This window comes from Cuculus canorus, chromosome 2 (genome assembly GCF_017976375.1).
Source record: "Cuculus canorus isolate bCucCan1 chromosome 2, bCucCan1.pri, whole genome shotgun sequence".
Classification (NCBI taxonomy): Eukaryota; Metazoa; Chordata; class Aves; order Cuculiformes; family Cuculidae; genus Cuculus; species Cuculus canorus.
This window is the reverse complement of record NC_071402.1, coordinates 103,244,272-103,266,006: the sequence shown is the minus strand read 5'-3', so window position 1 is coordinate 103,266,006 and position 21,735 is coordinate 103,244,272. Positions and strand designations below refer to the sequence as shown.

Below are 21,735 nucleotides of genomic sequence, written 5' to 3'. Positions count from 1 at the left end.
CCTTGTATCCACTGGCAAATATGACAATGTATCATAAAGAATGATCAGAACTGAAAAGCGGAAGGATAGTGAGCTAATTGCTATGTAATCAATGACTGAAAACGGTAATGCTGGCACTAGGCTCAAATCTGATCTCATTACACTTCTATACATAACCTGTTGTCTCCTGAAGTCAGTTATGATGCTTTAGTATTTCAGCCAGAATTCAGCATTCTTTGTGTTTGTCTTTCAGTATGGCTGCAAAGAGGGCACTTTTCCAAACATGCAGGACATCCATTCATAAATTTAGTCTGCATTCTGACAGCAATCAACCTGGCTTTTCTACAACAGGGAAATACCTCCAAATATTTTCCTTATACAGTCTCTGAGCAGGTGGTGTGCTTAGTTAGGCACTTGTCAAGACTAAGCATTTTATCTTGGTAAAATGAAAGCATAAAAGGCTGTCTCTCGTATTGTTTTATTGTAATTTGAAATTTCTATGTGAAATGCTGGACGAAATCTATATCTCAGTCAATATACTATCATATCCAGGCACAGAGGAGATTGGTTAGTGGAGACTGATTTACCTCAATTGAAATTGAAATGTCAAACTCTAGAACCCTTCAGGAAATATTTCTACAACCATTTCAAGCTTGTAACAAATTTTGAAGAGAGATTACCTGAACACAGTGTAACTGTTACATCCTTTTGCCATTCTTGTGACTCAGGAAGCAATGCATGTCATATTCTTGGTATTTCTTCTAAGGCTACAAATGGCTCCCAGTGTTTCATGCAATTACCGCCAATGTTTCTGAGGAACAATACAGGAGGATAGGCTTCATGAGATGGAACCACTGACCTGGAAATTCTATTTCAGGCCTTAATACCGTGCATATTTCTCAACGGGAAGCCTTTTCCTTACTAAACATTAGAAGAATGCTAAATGGTTTTCAACTCAAGGAATCAGTTTTCCTACCTGCTACCTAGGTCTGATTTCTCGGGGCCTTCTTGCAGCCTACACTAAGTACAGTGCGTTTCTTTTCCAGTTTATTTCAACACCTATATTCTACCATTATCACATCAAAAAAAGTGAAGAATTTGTGTTGATGACCAGGTATCAGCTGAGAAACAACAAGAATCCAAGAAACATGTTTCAGAGTTGGTTCACAGAGTAACAGACCCACAGATTGACAACTCTGTTTCTACATCATATTATGAATAACAAAACAGATATGACATAATGAATTCCTGTGCTACCATGATAGAAAAGGTAATTCAATGCGCATAAGTTAAGAATAATGTAAAATACAACATACAAGTATATTTTAAAATTATATTTTTATTTGAAAAGAGAAGGCCTTTTTGTTAAAATATCTCTAATAAGTAATTAGCAGCTTTGGCAGTAAAACTTGCCTACACTCAGAGAGTTTCAAGAATAGTTTGGGCATTTGAAATGAACTTGTTTGAGGTCAGGATAACACAACAGTGGGGCACTATTTTCTTCTATTATGTAAGTAGTGCACAATATGTTTATATCAGCTAATCTGTTTGAGCATATCATCTTCTTTTATTTGAAATAAAGTAACGATTATGTTCATTAGTGTTTTAGCAAGCATTTTTCTCTTACTTCTTAACTGTGATAAGCTCTATCAGTCCTGGAGGCTTTTATTATACTATTTTCCTGGTTTGGTTTGGTTTAATTTCTTTTATCTACTACTACATGTGAGATGTCTAATCGTAAGATTTAATTAATAGGTCTCTATTTATGATTTCTGAGCATCAGGTATCATACAATGGGCCCCAAAGTTGAAATTCCTCCATGTTCTTTGAGCTACATGTGAAAGCTAACTTGAGAACAACTGCAGTCTTTTTCTTGAGTGGATATTATGCGTGCGTATCACATTCGTAATAACACAACATCAGTGCTCCTTTGCTTATTTATTTACTGTGTTATTTTTTTTACCTATTTGATTGCAAGCCATCCTAACATGCCCATAAGATGGGCCATAAAATTCACTGCAAGTTTTGCGTAAATGTTTATTGCAAACTTAATTTTCTGTTTAAGAGCAGAAATGGAAGGAATATTTGCAAACTTGTGCTTATAGTAATAGAAAACAGAATTATGCTGTCCTGCTTCTGGGCCACCTTATTTTTCTTCTCAATAATATTTTACTTGTATGCTTATAGTGAATAAAAAGCAGTTATGTATGTATGCATGTGCTTCCAAAAGATGCATGGATGCTGGGAAAGGCTCATTAATCAAACAGATGTAGTTTCAGTAATTATGAAATCTCCCTATTAAGCAGGAGCAGTCAGTCATTAAAACATCTTTTCCAGCCTTTTGGCTAACATCAACCAAAGCATATCTTCTCTTTAGGATAATGGTTCTCAATAAAATCATATTCCATCATTCTCCATAAGGGACCAAAATGGAACTATTTTGGTTAACTACAATCACTTAGTCATTCATTTTATCTTCCTGGAATCTTGTTCATTCATTTATAAGAGAAAATTAATTCTTGACACATTGAGCCTACTATGCTGGCAAGCTGCACTGAACATAGAAGTTAACTTTGTAAATCAATTTAAGGGTGGCTTAATGAAATTAATCCCGAGAGTGAAATGAATAGAAGTGAGAAGTACTTGGTGTTCTTTTGGGGGAGCACTGGGTTTTCTTTGGTTTTTTTTTTTTTTATATATCAGGAAGACATTAATGAATAAAAATTGAGTTTGTTAAATCAGAGGAGATTTATTGGGGAAAATCAGATTCATGACATAAATCAGTTTAAGTTTTTCTTTTGCTATTGTCTTTTTCACTTGAATTTTACATACTGATTATTTCCTAATTGTTTTGAACACCTTTTGACTCTATTTTTCTGCAAACTAAAGTTCTTAATGATGCGTATTTGATTGGCTGTATCTTCATTAATCGTTTATGGATTTAGAAGTGGAATAGAAAAAACAAGGCTGAAAGGTGCTGTTTTACATGACATATGATCTTACAAATTATATTGTAGCAGATTTTCCTTATTCTGACTGAATATCCTTCATTTATAGCTGAGTGAAAGGATTTAATAGATTTACTTTTTGCTTCAAGCTTTCTCGTGATTTTTACTCAGAGTAATTCTGGATAAGAAGTAATGAAATAATCTTCAGTAAAAGGACAAGGCACAGTACCTCCAGTGCATTGTGTAAGTTATTCAAGGTTTGATGAAAACTTTCAAATCTTTTTAGAGGTCTAAATAGGAGACTGTCTTATTGCATTATCACTGCGTTTATGACGATTTACAGGACAGAATTTTTAAAGTTCCCAGTGTGCTATTGGCTATGTACATGTGAAGATAAATCATAATGTTATAATGAAAGAATGTTTTGCTGTTGATGCATATATTCAAGGAAAAGCAAGTTAAAATGATTGCTTGAAATGCACGATAATATGTGAATTCAGAATAGCTGTCATGCTCACTATTAAAATACTAATGTCACTACTAATACTACTATTATTGCAAGTAACTTGCCATAGAAATGAATGGTGAATCCTCCAATTCAGCCACTGGTTTCAACAAATTGTGCTGGATGTTGGATTCACAGCCCCAGCTCAAACTTGAGTTGCTGTGTTGAATAGACAAGTAAAACATTTTCCTGGCTCTCTGGAGATGTCTTTCCTCTCCTGACACGTAGCTATTCAGTCAGCTACTCTGTGATCGTTAAGAGTGGGACTGAGCTAAGTTCAAGCCTTGTAATTGTTCTTTGCTAACAGAAAGGACAGCATAATTAGATTGCTTTGGTATCTTCTCATTTCTTTTATGGATAAGGAATGCTGTCTGAATTCCATTCCTCCTCCAAGAGGCTCTGTCTGTTACAGGTGAAAGCCAGACCTTCACAGCTTTGTTCTGGGTGTGAATATTGTACAGAAGGCAGTGAGTTAAAAATTGAAGTAGAAAGCTGACTATATAGAATTCATTTTACAAACGAATTTGGTGTTCTTTAGACACCCTTGAATAGATTTATAAAAAGCATTTAATGTTTTCACACTGCATTTAGTCAACATTGTTGGCATGAACTTGTGTGGTGTCTCTAACAAGGAATGTCAAGTCAGCTTTCTGGTATTTGACTGTTAAGCAGTGTGTAGGGTTGACCCTATTCAGCTGCCAGACAACCCTAGCCGGCTGCTCCCTCACTTCTCTCCTCAGCTTGACACAGGAGAAAATAAGATGAAGCAGCTCATGGGTCAAGATAAGGACAGGGAGATCACTTGCCAATTATAGAACCATAGAACCATAGAATCATGAGGTTGGAAAAGACCTTTGAGATTATCAAGCCCAACCGTACTCGTCCAGTACTAAATCATATCCCTAAGCACTTCATCTACCCACCTTTCAAACACCTCCAGGAACAGTGACTCAACCACCTCCCTGGGCAGCCTGTTCCAGTGCCTAATAACTCTTTCAGTGAAGAATTTTTTTCTAATGTGCAATTTTAACCCCTCCTGGCACAACTTGATGCCATTCCCTCTGGCCTATCACCTATCACTTGAGAGAAGAGACCAACACCCACCTCGCTACAACCTCCCTTCGAGTAGTTGTAGACAGTGATAAGGTCTCCTCTCAGCCTCCTTTTCTGTAGGCTAAACAACCCCAGTTCCCATAGCCACTCCTTGTAAGACTTGTTCTCCAGCCACTTAATGGGCAAAACAGATTTGAATTGGAGAAAATTAATTTAATTTATTGCCAGTTAAAATAGAGTTGGATGGTGTAAAACAAAGGCAAAAAAAACCCTAAAATACCTTCTCCACTGACCTTAACCCTTTTTTTCTCAAACTCTCCTAAACCCTTTCCCCCCTCAGTCACAAGAAGCACTGGGAGACAGGGAACAGGGGGCTGTCATCAGTCTGTACTAGCTACTCTCTGTCAACCCTGCCCTTTCATGCTGTTCCTGTGCTCCAGGGTGGTCTCTCTCCCCATTGGCTGCAGCTCCCTCAGGAGACTCATGTCTGCTCTGGTGCAGGCTCTTTGCCTCACTCCTCACTGCCAGGCAGCGCTTTGCCAGTGTTTTGCTGACCACAGTGCCAGGAGACCCCCTGCCAAGGCCAGGGCTGCTGCAGCCAGTACAGCTGGAAAGTCCTGTGGATGTTGTTGCTTTGTTATGTACAAGTATGTATACAGATGTTCATATGTATTTACAAGAAGCATCCTTCACTTTGAACAAAATGGGAGTTCATGATCCAGACAAAGGTAGTAAACTGTAATATTTGCAACTTAATATTCAGATATCTGATTAAAATTGAAGGGAATGGGCTATAATTATATCACATTCATTTTTCAGATATGCTAATTTAACTGTGCTGGTTTCCTTGGCTGACATATTAAACATGTAGCAATAATAATATTTTATCATGTACTCTTTGCCTTAAAAATGCCTCAGTAGTAACTGTGCATTATAAAGAGGATACAATAATAGATGATGCTATTGTCAACATTATTTGCATTTGATAATTAGAAAAAACCAACAATTCATATTCAAAAAATGCTATATGACCAGCAGGGTAAGCTGGACAGCTAAGACTGTTGTAAAACATATTGACGTGGATTTCTATCGCACATTGAAATAAGGTACATCTTGTAATTTAAATCAGTGAGAGAAATGCAGTGACAGATCTTATCTAAAAGTCTATCTTACACAACCATATGCATAGCACCCTCTCAGTCAGCTTTTAAGACAATGAATTACATTACTATTCTTTTTGAGGAGTGTTTCTAAATCAAGAGTTTCTGATGAGACAGGAAGAAAATGTGAAAAAGGAAATGGCTCTTGGGCCATTGTGATTACATTTGCTGTTATTTAAAATGTTTCCCTCAAAAAAACCCTTTGGGAGCATCTGAAGTTACATGGAATTGTTATAGCTAGCCTTCACAGTGAAAGAGAACAACGGTACACAAACCCTCTGCTTGATTAATCCCTTTTAAAACTCATTTTGATCCCCATTAAGTAGAGAACTGTGTTTCTTACTTAGTGTTTTCTCCTGCTCTAGCAGCTTTCCTCCTCCCGTCACACATCAGGCAAGTATAAGCAAGGCATAAGATATTTTACTGTGGATGGCAAAGTCAATTTGTTTTAATTTCCTTAATTACTTCCCAAAGCAGATGACTTTTTCATCACCATCCTTCTATGCTTTCTCTCCATTCTCTACTATTATGACAGAACTATTAAGATCTGAATCAGTAACACTGATCAATGCAAGCAGTTGATGTCCTTTGACTTGGATTTTATAATCTGATCAGAAATTATTTTTCGGTTAAGTGGGTCTTTAGAAACGTTGATGCAGTCTGTTTTGTACAGCAGAATACAAACACATTTTTGCTTTCCAGGGGCAAAACTTATTTAGTCACAATGTATTTTATGTATTTTATGGACCTGTTTTCTGACACATATCTTGTGATGCTCTTAGGGCAGAGAAGCCTGTGAGCGAAGCTTTTTCTCACAGTAGCAGTGCTTTAAAGAGAGAAAATAAGCAGAGGAAATCTAAACCAAGATGGGCATGGAGCACTCTGAAACAAAATATTGAGGTTTTTGTGTTTATCTGGACGTTTTATTTAACATCATGACTTGTTCAGGTATTCTGTGAAATACAGTGGACATTATGTGTTTTTGATTGGATGTCACTCCATTAACACGGAACAAAACCAAGACATTACTTTACAATGATTGCTTGTCATCTTTTCCCTCCTTAAGGCGCCTTCAAGCCAAATAATAAAAATAGTTCTTGTGTGTGAGACCTCTAGCTACTTTTTCTTCCTTAAAATGAAAGAACAAGTAGCAAATAAGAAACTGAACATGATGTAAATTGTTTTGTAAAACTCTACTTCCAGCTGAAACCCACGTCATTTACCGACTGAGTAGACAGGAAATAATTAAGAAATAATAAATAAAATTTCTTCTTCTGAATAAAAACTGAGCTATTATAAAATTTGGATATTTATTTTCCTAATCAAGTGCACAAACCGTGGCTCTTAACTACACTTAAGATTGTTTGAATTCAGAATCCATCTGTGCAATTATTTAATATTACTTCTTGTGTTCATGCTGTGCATTAATAAAGGTTGGCATTAGCTTTCCTTGCACTGGAATTACATTGCCTTCTAAGAAGACTATTGAAGGACTTGAAAAACTCCGCCCCTCCCCCCAGTTTTATTTTCTCCGGTTGTTGTAGAACTAACAGCTAGAGTTTGGGTGCACCACATTTTATGGAATGAAAAACTGGTTGGCATCTCAAAACTGGAGAATGCTTTTTTGACTGGTTCTTCTGGCTTTATTTATCCTCAGTTAGAAAAGAACTGACCTCATTCATATGTTTGTTTAAAAATGTTTGCTATTTTCTTCTGATGAGAATAAATCTCTTAGTTTAAACATTGTCTTTACACCCAAGTTTTACTCCTTCTAGAAAACTGGGAATCCAGGCAGACTGACAAGGTGTTTGTTTGTAATACTGGTTGCCCTGCCCTGTGTCAGCACCACAAGTCCCATAAATACTTCACTACTGTGAGTCAAATATTCTCAACTTTACAACTTGCAAGTGTTTCATAAGGAAAAACATTCTGTTCAGCTTCAAGTATACAGATTTTTGCAAATCTTGATCTGTTCTTATCATAGAGATGTGACATTTCCTTTAGTCTTTAGCAAATAAAATCTCTTTCTTTCATTATTAAATGTTAGGCACCTTCAGACTTTCAGGAATAAGGTAAAATGTATCAACACTATATGTGTCCTATGAAGCCACTGCCCTAAACTGACTGACTTGTTCCTTCATGCTGAAACTCCAGCGTGCTTAAGGACACTGAACACTTACTGGAATTGACTTGCAGATTTGGTACTGACATATGAAAATATTTGTTATCGTGTTCTGACATATATTGCTTCTCAAAGGTAATAGCGAAAAAGGATTGAGCCTCTAGTGTCAAAATTCACAGCCATGTTACATAATTGGTTTGAGCTTACCAGTACATATAACAAGCCTCTGAGAATACTGCATCTCACAGGCTGGTTGTAACACAGCTTTCTCTTTTCAATCTATACGACAGAGATAAGTTCAGAAACGTAAACTATGTTCACATTTTCCCATTATCCAATGTTCCTTATTTTCTTTGTTGTTGTTGCTTTCCTTTTCCTATCCACAGTTCTATTCATCAAAATCTGGATAAGATTTTGACTCTAAAAAACCTTCAAATATATCAGCAAATTCTGGAAACTTATCTTCTGGTTTGGGGAAATCGAATCAAGACCAACATCATCTTAAATGTCTGTCATATATACCATAGATTAAAGCAACAGCAAGAAGAAAGATCAAAATTATTTCTTCTTTCTCCTGCTAAAATATCTTTTCAAGAACATTTTGTTGATACTTGTTGAGAAATCCATGTATCACGACAATTTAGCTTATACGGTGAATTGTTACTTCTTTGGAAACATGGGAAAGCATGCTCTTTAACGTAAGAGTTTGCAAATTACAATCAGAGCTAATCCTCCTATGCTTCAGTGATAAGAATTGGGAAAGCACACATTTTATACTTTGTTGGGTGGGAAACAACCTCAAGAAGAAAAGGGAGGAAACCAAAGTTAGAACTTATCTGTCTTTTCCTTTCAAGAAAAAAAATAATCTGTCAGTCTAATATGGTTTAACTCATAGATCACACACTTTCTGGGTTTTGCTTCTGTCATCACTTCTAACAGTAGGTAATTGATGTATAGAAAACTTAGCTTCTGCTATAAACGTGACATATTTTTTTTTCTCCAAAGGGGCAATGAAAACAAGTAACAATGCACAAAAATGGAATTAATAAGACCTTTGGAAAAAAAAATCCACGATTTTAAGCTTAAGTGATGTTTACTTTCTGCTGTGCAAATTGAGAAACAATTTTCAGCTGCATTTTGCATAGTCTGTTAATTTCTATTTTTTCTCATCTAACCAAAAATGGAATGTGTTTTGCATGCTTTGTGGTATTAAATATATCCTCTGTCTGGAAGAAACAGAGTCTCCTCCCTAGCCATTATAGGGAAAGGGTAGTTTTCTAGTATAAAAGACATGCAGACAGGAATCTATAACATTTGCTCTGAGTGAACTTTATTATGAGATTTCTGGTGAGCATCTTAACCAATCTGTAAATTAGTAGACAAAAATATTTTATCTCTTCTGAGGCTAGCTTCCTTAACTTTGTGAAACTATTTTATATCCATAGTGGTAGGTTCGACACACCAAGTTTAAAATATCTTTCTTCTGTACCTGTGTTATATTATTTTGAGAGTTGATATTTGGCTTTCTGTAGGTTTTTATATGCAAGTGCCCAGCAATTTTAAAGTCCCTTACTGGCTGTTTCAATCTTGCCTGAATTAGGTTAAACTTGGGATAACAACTCTGAATTCAGAAGATTCATGCTGATATAAAACTGCTAAAATTAAAGAGACTGTTAAAATAAGCATGCATTGTGAGGAAAAAAATTACATGTTTTGTTCTTGTTAAAGACAAAAGATTAAATTTAGAGATGGAAACCTGCTAAAATGATGATGAAAAGCAAACTGACTGGTAAATATATTATTCAGGAAACTAGTTATCATGCTTTAGTGTCTTATCCCTGGGTTAGAAAAACATACAAATCTAACTAAAAAGCAAAAAAAACCCTCAATGCCCTCAACAAACAAACAAACAAACAAATGATAGTTGTTGATATAAGGCTGACTGAGGAAAAACATAGACTAGGTAACTGGAAATATGTTTTAAGCTAAATTAGACTTGACAAGATAATTTGGGAAGATCTTGAGTGTTTTCTCCTCCTGACTTGTAGGTTAGTCTTCTATCTGCTGTAAAACTTTTTATGTGACATGACTCTAGGCTTCTCCATGCTTAACTCAGATAGGTACTAGGCTGTGAAAAATCATATCAACCCGCAAAGATATTTAAGAAGGATCTTCATTTGCCGTAACATCCTCTGAAATATTTAAGTATTTCCCGTAGTGAAAAGCCATAGAAGACTGATTTCTGACTATTCCGTATGCAACTGACTTGATTTTTTTTTTTAGAAAGCTGAGCAAATAATATGGCAGATTTCTCATACAACTTTCCCAGCTGCACAGGGTACAAAGCATTTTATAAATTTGTTCACAAAAACCATAGTAGCACAATGGCATGAAGTTCTCAATGGACTGTGGAATGTTCTGCAAACTCTAAACCAAAAGAAATTCAGACATGTTGTTGAGGCTCTGGAGTGTGTCCAGAGAAGAGCAACGAAGCTGGTGAGGAGGCTGGAGAACAAGTCTTGTGAGGAGCGGCTGAGAGAGCTGGGGTTGTTTAGCCTGGAGAAGAGGAGGCTGAGGGGAGACCTTATTGCTCTCTACAACTGCCTGAAAGGAGGTTGTGGAGAGGAGGGAGCTGGCCTCTTCTCCCAAGTGACAGAGGACAGGACAAGGGGGAATGGCCTCAAGCTCCGCCAGGGGAGGTTCAGGATGGATATCAGAAAAAATTCTTCATGGAAAGAGTCATCGGGCACTGGAACAGGCTGCCCAGGGAGGTGGTCGAGTCGCTTTCCCTGGAGGTGTTTAAGGAAAGGGTGGATGAAGTGCTTAGGGACATGGTTTAAGGGAGTGTTAGGAATGGTTGGACTCGATGATCCAGTGGGTCATTTCCAACCTGGTGATTCTATGATTCTATGTTTTTGTATTAAAGTATTGTAAAAACTTCCTCTGTCCACTCTTTTCCAGTAAAAATGAACCAAATCAACCACCAACAAACTAACCAACCAACCGACCAGCTAGCAAAACACTGGAAAACCATTGATCTATATGCAGTTTAGGGACAATAAAAGGGATGTATTTAAAAAAAAAACCAAAAACATTCAAAATTGAATGTTATTAAATAATAAATTAAGACAGAAATTTAGTTTTAAGGACCTCTGATCTTTCCAAATGTAAAAGATTAAAGAAAAAATACATTTTTGTAAATTCAGAATTTAAAATATTGATGGTTTCCTTAAAATTTGAAGTGCACAAATTTGGGGTACAGTTTTCTGGTTTTCCTTTGTGAAATGCTGAAATTCTGATAAATCTGAAATTCAAGAGGCTGCTTTGTATACTTTTATACTTGTAATGATTCCAAACTTAAAAATTTAATTAAAAAAATAAATCCCAATCTCTCTGCTTTAAATTGTAGATTGAAGTAATTAATGACTTTAATCCTTTTCTCATTTTCAGTAGTTAAAGATAGAAGTATGGAGATTACTGTGGAATATGCTGTACGCCATTGGAGGAAAGGCAACGCAGCCAGAAATGTCTGAGAGCAGTCATATAATCCATTGCACATTGTTGTGATACTATACCATTTTCAATGTTTGCTAAGTGTTCTTACAAATATTTATTAATAAATCTTAAAATATTAAAATTTGTTTATTCATTAGCAACCCAGTCCTGGGAGGGAATTGGAAGAATAGGACACACATTTATAAGAGTCAAAACATGTAGCCATACCATGACCTTGAGATTACTAAGGCTTTGGCTGCTCTGAAAACTAAGCAACAGGTATCAGGAAAAAAAGATACTTTGGAAAATCTTGTAAAGTACTGTCTTGTTTTGGGCATCCAAATGTATTTTTATAAATGTGACCCTGGTGGCGCATCCAGTGTTGCCCAAAGTCTAATCTCTGAATCGGAACCAGAACAAAGAAACAGGCCTGACTGCTGGTGTTTTGCTGTAAGCAAAGTAACCGCCATAAAAACATTACCTGAGACTTGTTCCTTTCCTTACAGAGCTCTACAGAAATAAACCTCAGAACAAGTAACCTTGAACAGTAAGGGCTGTGTGCAGACTACTAAATTCATGTAATTTATGGCTTTGCCTTCGAGGGGGAAAAATAGCTGCTATGCTTTCTTCTTTTTCAGCAGCAGCCACCATCTTGAGCAAGAATGCGTTATCTCTATTTATGGTATGCAACTTCAAGTGGAATATGAAACATCCCAGGTGATCAATATGAGCTGCTCTAATCTTTTAGATTACAGCTGAGCTCAAGAGATATTTACCGAAAAGCTTCAGCTGGGATCATTTGTTCGTGAAGCTGAATTTTACTTGGCTCCCTAGCAGTCTGTCAAGACTGTCCTGTGAAATGTCACTCATGTGAGGAAGCTGCAGACACCTGCAATATGGAAAAAGCACTATGGTCACAAAAACAGAGTGAAAAATAACAGATCGAAGCAATGGAGGGCAATAGAAATAGCAAACAAGAAGCAAACTGCAAGGCTTATGTAAGACTTGCACTGACGTTCTTACGTGCAAATGGGAAAGGTAACTGGGAAAGTAAGTGCAGGGTGTGGACAGCTCTGTTGTGGTTTCGGGTATTTAAACATTTGAGTTTGTTTTCATTACCTTTCTAACATAAGTATGGTAAAACAGGAGTCTCACTTGAGACAGTAGGCAGGATAGAAGAGAGTAAAAAATGAAGCTTCCACTCTACCAATCATCATCCCTACCTAGTCAATAAAGCAGTCCAAGAGACTCTCTGTGGAGTAAAGTTAGCTTTTTATCTTAAAGTAACAGTTTAATGGTGGATTTTTTTTTTTAAAAAATATCTCCCACAGTCAAGAAAAACAAATGCATAAGAAAAAACATTATTGAACCACTTAAAATGTACCAAAAGCTGGTACATTTGGCCAATACACCTGATAGACAAGCCTTTCCTTTCCGGATAAGAGTAGGGCTTCCTTGATAAACGCTTCACTGATTTCTTGCTGACTTAAGAAGTTGGAGCATGAGTTGTATCCTACCTGGCATTTGCCAGCCATTACCATCAATATCTATTATTTTTGTTAGTGGCCCTTTGAGCACTAAGGAAAGGGCAGGCTTCCTTTCAGATAGGAATATGAAAGGTTTGGCTAGAAGCTTATACTGAGCAACAGGCTTCTAACAAGAGCCAAGGTTGCTTTTGTCGTCATTGAAATTAAACCTATGATAGGCTGCCCTCAATAACACCTGCTTCTAAGTTAGATTTTTTTTTTAGAAGGGTTGCCATTGACCATAAGCTGCTTTATAGCATCTCATACTTTTTAGTTATCATTGCTTTAAAAGTCCATTTGAAACAGTGCATAAAATGTTCTAGTAACTTACGCTTATTTATTCCTACTCTTCAGGGGGATATAGTCTTGTGAATTAAACGCAGTGGATTCTAGCATTTATTTCAGATTATAAAAAAATATGAAAAGTAAGGCTGTCTCAGCATACTAATAAGCTGCAATCCAAAACAGCCACATTAATATTCCTGTTGGTTGTCATTGGAGATATACCAATTCCCATATGTATTTACCCACATTCCGGAGTGCCCTTGCAATCCCATGACTGCTTTTCAAGAAGTGCTTGGTGGTTTATTCTTTCTCCTCGGCGTGGTACAGATAAATCACTCTACATATTGCAATTGGAGGAGAAAAATATGTTTAGGATAACTAGCATTTTGCACACAGTACAAATTAAACCCAGATGATATGATTCTCTCCCTTGATCCCTACATTTACATTTAAATTCATATTTACAACCAGAGTATTTTGCATTACAAGTAAAGATTAAAAGTTTCTTTAAATTTTTCTTTGCAATTGTCAGGCATTTTTTGCTTAATTAATGAGTTGGATATACTGGTAATAGTTAGGATTTGGGGCTTTGTATTGTAAATGTTCTGTTTGTACAGTGAAAAATTTGCGCAAAAGAGAAGTAGTTAATGATTTTTTGTCAGAAAAAAATTTTGTGTATTTCTGTGATTTAAAAAAAATGTTGCTTCAGATTGACTCATCTGTTTCATATTCTGCTAGTGATTAACTGTGGCTACACACTATTGATGCTGATATTGTAGTCAGTTGCCTTTTTGCATTTAAGTTGATCAGCTTTCAACTTCTTTTCTGACATACGCATGCAGGGCATAAAGTTGTTATTGATAGTGTATTTATGTCTTAGAGCTAGTGTCCTATAGCAAATGTATGCTAAAGGATTAGAATTTGATAGGAGATTTTGACTGAAGATATTTGAAGAAGGAGGGTTGAATTTGTGGATTTGAGACTTGGTGTTTTTTTTAAAGATCTGTTCCTCAGTGCACACTGGACTATAATTATAGAAGAGCATTTTCTTCAAAAACATTCTTAAAAATCACTTATTTCTGGAGAGTGCTGTTCATCGGTATCTGAATATTTTTCTTGTTTAGAGGCACAGTACACATCTTATCTCTCTTTTTACTTTGCTGACAAAATCTCTGCAAGAGCTTTTAAGAGATCCTCCAATGCAGTTTCAAAATATTAATAAAACCACCTGTGACTATAGTGTATGTATACTGTTCCCATTTCTTAACATTTCTCAACATAGAGTTATTTGTGTGCATTCTAACCAACTGCTAGATACAAATGTCAAGAAGATACGGATGAACTGCAGATTGTCTTTTTCATCTACTCAGACTTCTTTGATAAGATATGTCAGCTACTTTACAGGTGACCTGTTTATTGATCAGGATGCTAAGCATTTGAACAGGCTTCTGTGAAGTAAAGCATTGAGGTTTTTTTTGCTGTGCTTTGCCCACCAAGGATCACTGAAGTCACTGGTATAGCAAGGATTAAACTTTAACAACCTCTGGGGATGATACTGGAAGAGTTTCCGTGTATGTGGTCTGCTTTGTGCTACAATCAAGGCCCGTCCCTTCAAATTGTCTGGTCGCTATTTCCCAGACAGTTCATGGCAGATCTTTTTTAGTCTATCCAGCATGACGAATAGGCTATATAAATAAACTATAAACTCTAAATATACTGTAAACCAGGAATGGACAGGTATCCTTTCCTGGTTTTGTAGCATGTGAACCCTGGAACATGTGAGAGGCTGCACTTGGTAGGACAATGGTCCATCTCACCAGGTGTCTGGTTTCCAGTAGCCAGGTACCTGAGAAAGCAGGTAAGAACAGAGCAAGTTCACAGAAGTTCTTCCCCTCTGTAGTGTTCAGGTATTGAAAAATTTGAAGCTTGTGAATTGCAGAGGTTTTGCATTTGTATTTAATGACATTAGGTGATCTTTCTTCCATTGATCTAATTATTTAAATCTCAAAGGAACTTGTTCCTGGTGGACTATGCTGTAATTTCTCTCTGAATAGGAAAGTCAGAGTAGCAAATTTCATCATACCTATGACAAAGTTATCAGGTCTTTTTTATCTGAACAGAATGGAGTGGAAGTGTGGTTTTCTTCACGAAGTTAACATTTAAATGGACCTAAGCTGGCTTGGATGTTAATACATCACTGAGATAAATGATATGGAGGAGAGTTTATTTCTTTGCTGCTACCATGCTGGCAGGAGAGTGTGTACTGTAATTGATTAACAGGGCACAGTACATTGACTTATATGGGGAAAGCTATTATATCTCAGTAACAGGAAGGTATATATGGTTCTGGATTTAGTAAGTAAAAAATTGGATTCTGTGGGAAATAACTAAAACTGCTGAAAGAACCAAAGGTACCCAAGGATTTTTTTTTCTCTTAAATCTGTGGCATAACAGCATTTCATGTTATGAAGGAAGCTTAAATAGTGCAGTATATTTAGTGGAACTTTCATACAGGGCTAGAAATACTAGCTTACGTAAGCAGTCTTGTAACTTTTGTTCTACTGGGCCTAAAGTCATGAGTTATTGATAAGATTTAATATCTTCTCTAACATTTATTCGATTGAAATATAAATATTCCCTATAATTCATACATATTTATTATGAATTTACTATATTTTCAAGCCCAAAAGAGCAGGCAGACTGGAGTGTGTGGTTTTTGCTTTTAAACAATGTTTAAAACAATGTTTGTTTTCTTCTTTAGCTTATTAGTTGGTAGCCCAGATAGGGCATAGTAAACAAATGCAGTTCAAAACAACAGAGAAGAAAAACTGTAACATATCAGCTCTGTTTGGTTTTGCACCTTCCTCCCTTATCCCATATTGGCAATTCCAACGAAACTAAGAAAGCAGAGGTCCAGATTCAATACTTCAAAAGCACATTTACACAAAATGAAGCACATATGTGACTCTCTGCAGTGATCACAAATGCGGAAAGCCACTCGCTGGGGGGGGCGGTATTTTTATTTTTCAACTGTCAGGTTTCTCTATCTATTTCTTTTGAATCCAAGAGGACAGATTAGTGAACCAGAGAGATAAGGCAAGCTGTACAAGGGGATGAGAATTTAGAAACTAGCACTTTTTCCTAAAAAGATTTTCCATATTTCCTGTTGCATAACTTCATCAATAGTATAACAAATATAGTAACTGTCAAAGTAAAAGGAGGGAATTTTTTCAATAGTTACTGGGATCACTAAAAGAATTTCTGATTTCAATTCTGATGAGCTTCTACTATTTGCAACAGGTTTTCTAGCAGTTGTTTTGTTACTCAACACATTGTCTACAATCCAGGCTGCAGAAATTAAGAGTTTGTTTACCTTTTACCCCTTATTAAAAGTTGGGGATTTTTGTGACTTAAGGAAGTCTGTTTTTTTCAAAAGGTTTTTTAGAATATCATGACCAATATTTTCCCAGGAATCGCATAAGTAGCAAACATTTTTGTAGCTAAATATTTCGATTCCTAATAGTCTTCCATAAAGATGCAGGTTTTAATCTCCATTCCCGATCCCTTTGTTATGAAACTATGAGGAAGGGAAAATTGTATGAATGAGAATATACTTTTTTTCTTAACAGTAAATATTGTGAAAGAAAAGCATAGGAAAAATGCTATAAAGAGATTTTGTAATGCACTTTTTAAACATTTATGATTATGTGTTCTACTACTTCTGTTTCGTTCCATTTTTAGCTAGACAACAGGATTAATGACAATTGACTTCAAATCTCTAGTATCACTAATAATGAAGTAGCAGCAATAAATGTTTGCTAGCACTACTTAAGTTGAAAACCTATTTCTATGAACTATCAAAAATATGTTCTAAATAAAGAAGTGCATGAGATCTTTGTCAAGTAACTCTGTCTTTCTGAGATTTTGACAGTTAGAGCAAAATCTATAATGAGAACATCAGTCTGTTGCTCAGTTCTACTCTGAAGCTCTAACTGCTCTGCTTGGACTGAAATAATAGCAGTCTGGCACCCAGGATCTTAAAAAGTAGGCCTTCTTCCCACAATGAAGGACTGCTCAGGGAAAGGTCTTGTGCAACCCGAGTCTGCTGCTGGTGTGGTACAATGGGAGCACAAGGCACTGTACCTAGTGGGCTGCAGGCTTCTGACCCCGTGTGCTGTGTGTCTGCAGCCAAAGCAGGGAGAGGAGGGAGGAGAGGAATCCATCCTTATGTTTTGTAGTATAAACTATAATGCTTAAAATTACTTATTTTCCCTTGTCAAAATTCCAATATTAAATAGCATGGTAGTGAACTTTACAGTCATTGGAATTGTCCTTTAATTCAGTGCAAAGCAATTGCCCTTTACTCCTGCTTGTGCTTTTATGCTGTTATGAATTTGGTTTTCTCCCGTAACAAACTCTGAGATTTGTGAAGGAACCTTATTTAATTTGTTAAATGTCAAAGTACTGATTCATGAACTAATGTAATTCTGTATTTCTGTGCTTTGGTTTCTGTTGCTCATTTTATTTTTCATTATATGAGACTGAAGATTTTATGAGAGTTGCATTATTAATGACTTGATTCACCCACAATCCCATTTTCCCCTTCAGTTCCTCTTTTGAGGGTAGGATTAATTCCATCTCCACATGTGATCTGGTCAAGTCACAGTTTTCTAATTATACCAAAAAATACAAGGTGTGGCTGAGTGTTTAATATGCTTCCTGTCGGGGTGGTCTAATGCTTTCTAGATGGATAAATAGAGGGTGTTTGCACTTAGAGCAGAGCCTGTGTTGCAGTGCGAGTGTTTAAAAGGATTGGTCAAGCACAATGGTGAAGTTTACATTTTTTCCTACTATGGTAGGTTGTACCTGAAATGTAAACAAGGAATTTAGCCTACGTGATTAATGGCAGCTAACATGGCTTCACCAGGGGCAAATCCTGTATGACCAACTTAGTGGCTTTCTATAATGGAGAAAAGTGGAGAAGTGGGCCCGTGATAACCTCTTGAGGTTCAACAAGGCCAAGTGTAAGATGCTGCAACTGGGTCGGGGCAATCCCTGTTTTCAGTACACGATGGGAGATGATGTGGTTGAGAGCAGCCCTGCAAAGAAGGGGTGCTGGTCGACGAGAAGCTCAACATGAGCTGGCAACATGCACTCGCAGCCCAGAAGGCCAACCGTATCCTGGGCTGCATCAAAAGAAGCATGGCCAGCAGGGCGAGGGAGGTGATTCTGCCCCTCTATTCCTCTCTTATGAGACCTCATCTGGAATACTCTGTCCAGTTCTGGAATCTTCAGCATAAGAAGGATATGGAGCTGTTGGGATGGGCCCAGATGATCAGAGGGCTGGAGCACCTTCCCTACAAGGACAAGCTGAGAGAGTTGGGCTTGTTCAGCCTGGAGAAGAGAAGGCTCAGAGTAAATCTTGTAACGACCTTCCAGTACTTGAAGGAGCCTACAGGGAAGCTGGGGAGGGGCTATTCATAAAGGCTCGTGGGGATAGAACCAGGGGCAACAGGTATAAACTGGAGAGGGGCAGATTTAGACTAGACATTAGGAAGATTTTCTTCACTGTGAGAGCAGTGAGACACTGGAATAGGTTGCCGAGGGAAGCTGTGGCTGCCCCATCCCTGGAGGTGTTCAAGGCCAGGTTGGGTGGGGCCTTGGGCAGCCTGATCTAGTGGGATTGGAACTAGATGATATTTAAGGTCCCTTTCAACCCTAACTGTTCTATGATTCTATGATTCTATATTTCACCCATCTGTTGAAATAACTGAGGAAAAACTAGAACAAGGGGCAATACGTTAACTAACTAAGTATTTGAAAAATCAAAAGCCATTTCTCTTTATTCTAATTTACATAACTTCATACAACAGCAGGAGATTTGTTTTAAACTGCTTTCTTCTTTAGAAAGGTAAAGATTCTGATTTTGTTTTTCTTCTGTCTTGAATACTAGTACCAAGTTAATAGTCTTTATACTGAGTAAAATAGAAGTGAAGTACTCAAACGGTTCATAGAAATTATATTCAAATATATATATTGTTATATATTGTTTTTTAGTAAATCAGTAAACTGTGATGATTCATAGGCATTTATTCACATACCTTGATTTATTTTTTAGAAAATATTAGGTTATTGGTATTTCTATTACAAAACTGACAGTATTTTATTTAATTCTTACAAAGCTTTTATGCTGATAGTTTTCTATAGCACTACATTTTCAAGTCACAAAAGCATTCCAGGTATATTAGGATATGCTTTTTTGTTTGTTTTTGTTTCTAGTATCCCTAAGGAGACTGGTAGTCCATGGTTTGGCATTACCATTACCTAATTTTTTCTTAACTTTGTTGAAGTCTTTATTTTCTCATGTCAGGTTGTGTGTCTGAATGTGTGTATAGTGCTTGTTCATTTATGGGTTTTCCTGTGGTTTTGGGAGTGAGTTTTTTGTTGGGTTTTTTTGTTGTTTGTCTGTTTGTTTACTGAAATGTTGGGATATATGCATTCCACAAATTTATTACAATAATAATAATGCTGTGTTATTACCCAGAAGGAAAATAAAGGACACATTGCTCCTTACGATGTTGAATAATGAACAGCGTAAAGTTAACATCTTTTCTTGTGTTTCAGAAAAATGTGATGAACCTCTGGTCTCAGCATTATCCCACTCCTCCTTCAGCAGTTCATCATCTATGACAAGCAGCTATGCGCCAGGGTATGCCAAGTTAAACAAGAGAGGAGGTAAGGGGCGTGCTCTACTGTAAACCATTGAAAAGATATTTCAAGAGAAAATGATGAATGTTATGTTGAATATGAAAATGACTTGTATGTAAAATAATATTGCTTATATTTGTTCCAACTAAGTTTTAGCTGACTGACAGACTGGTTTTGTAAATGGAGTGAAACTCTGTTTCATTGTATTTGACAGTAACTACATTCCATTGAACCACAGGGATAAATACATTACTAATAATATGTAGCAGCATAGGCCACATGCCTAATGTCAATGGAGCCATACAGTACAGTTGCATAATTGGCTTGAGTTAAAAGGGCATACCTGTGCTCATTGTGGAAACGAAGAGTTGCAAGGTCATGGTCGCTGGAGCAAAACTAAGCACCTTTGATGTGTTTTTTTGATTTAACTTGTTTCCCATCTTAGCAATGACTTGTTGTTATTCAGCTTTTTCTTCCACAACAGGAACTTCACCTTTTGCTTGTAGTTTTGTAATGCAATGAGCTGTTGTTCAGAAGTAAGAAAGCCACCTCTGTTTTCGTGAGTGGAAAAACAGGTGCATAAGTTTGATAGTCTGCCTGGTCTAATTATATACTTAGGGCGAGGCAAATTTATTTCATCATCTGAACACAAGTTTTTACCATCACTCACAGGAGTTTTCATAGCTTTCTTTGTTATTTTGGATTACCATTTTGATATCAGTCTCTGAATTAATTTCACAGGAGTGATACATTTAAACATAAAACTTTAGATCAACGGACAATTACTCTTCTGAATGCTACTGATTTTTTTTCTAGATATGAATGTAAAGGTACTAAAATTTCAGATTCTTAGCCAATTAGTTTGTGAATCAGTACCAAAATTTATTCTTTCCCCCAAAATACATGTCAATGGTATAATGAATTGACTTAGTGGAAAGTATTGAGAAATACTTTCACTTTAGAGAGGAAGAAGAGAAACCAAGTCACTACAGTACCTTGATCTTCTAAATCTTGAAGGTCTATAATAATGTCCATCAAACATGTAGAAGATTGGGGCTTTTGCACTGCAGCTTTATTTTTCCTGCAACAGAAAATATGTTGCTTCTGCCTAGATGCCATATTCTGCCTCTTCGAAAAAAAAACACAAAAAAAACATTTAACATTTAAACAAAAGTGGCAATCTTTTGTCTGTGTGTGTTTATAAACAAAAATCTTGAGCACTTTCAAATGGTAGAATACCTTATAGGTTTAAAGCAAGATCTTTGGCATCAAAACTGTTGCCTAGGTTGCCGATGTTGTCCACCATTTTTTTATGCTACTGTTTGTGCAGTTTCTGAGTCAAAATCCAAGAACTTTATGAGCAAAGCCATGAATTTACTATTAGCCTAATTGTAATCTTGTTTGAAGAATAATTATTGGCCTAGCTATTATTAACAAAAAAACCCAGACTGCATACGCATACTTCCTTGGGTCTATTCTTTTCCCTGGTATTACACTCCCTCTGTCACAGCTCCTCCATGTCTTATGGCAGATGGCTGTGTCTGAGATAGAGGCTGTACTGTCAATCTCCCAAACTCTTTACTGTGAGGTGGACACAGATGCCAATGACAGTATTGACCAGCAGGATCTCCTTGAGGTTCATTGTGTTTGCAGGGAATGGCATGAAGGGAGCTGCACCATGAGTGGGGGCAAGCTGGAGACATGGGCAACCTTAAGACAGGTAGTGTCCTGGCTGCTGGGGTACAACCCTCTGTGCACAAGCAGAGTATGCTGTGCTGCTGGCACCAGCAGGTTCTGCCAGATGTCTGGAGGTCATCGTACAGGAAGGAATGAGTCCAGTGTGATGTTGAGCTAGGAATGTTAGTCCACAAAAGGGGAAGAAATGGAGCTGGGCTTGGATACACCAAGGACATAGTTTAAGTAGGACCCGGGGGGCTGAAAGAGGGCCACCAGG

The 21,735-nt window shown here is 36.8% G+C and overlaps 1 protein-coding gene across 1 annotated transcript in view; it reads left to right on the top strand.

The window, feature by feature from the left end:
• CNTNAP2 (contactin associated protein 2) overlaps positions 1-21,735 on the top strand; it is a 1,069,322-nt gene that overhangs the window by 316,620 nt on the left and 730,967 nt on the right. Inside the window, exon 2 of the mRNA XM_009568467.2 lies at positions 19,698-19,808. Within this exon, the coding sequence (XP_009566762.1) occupies positions 19,698-19,808 (111 nt within the window). The remainder of the gene's footprint in view (positions 1-19,697; positions 19,809-21,735) is intronic.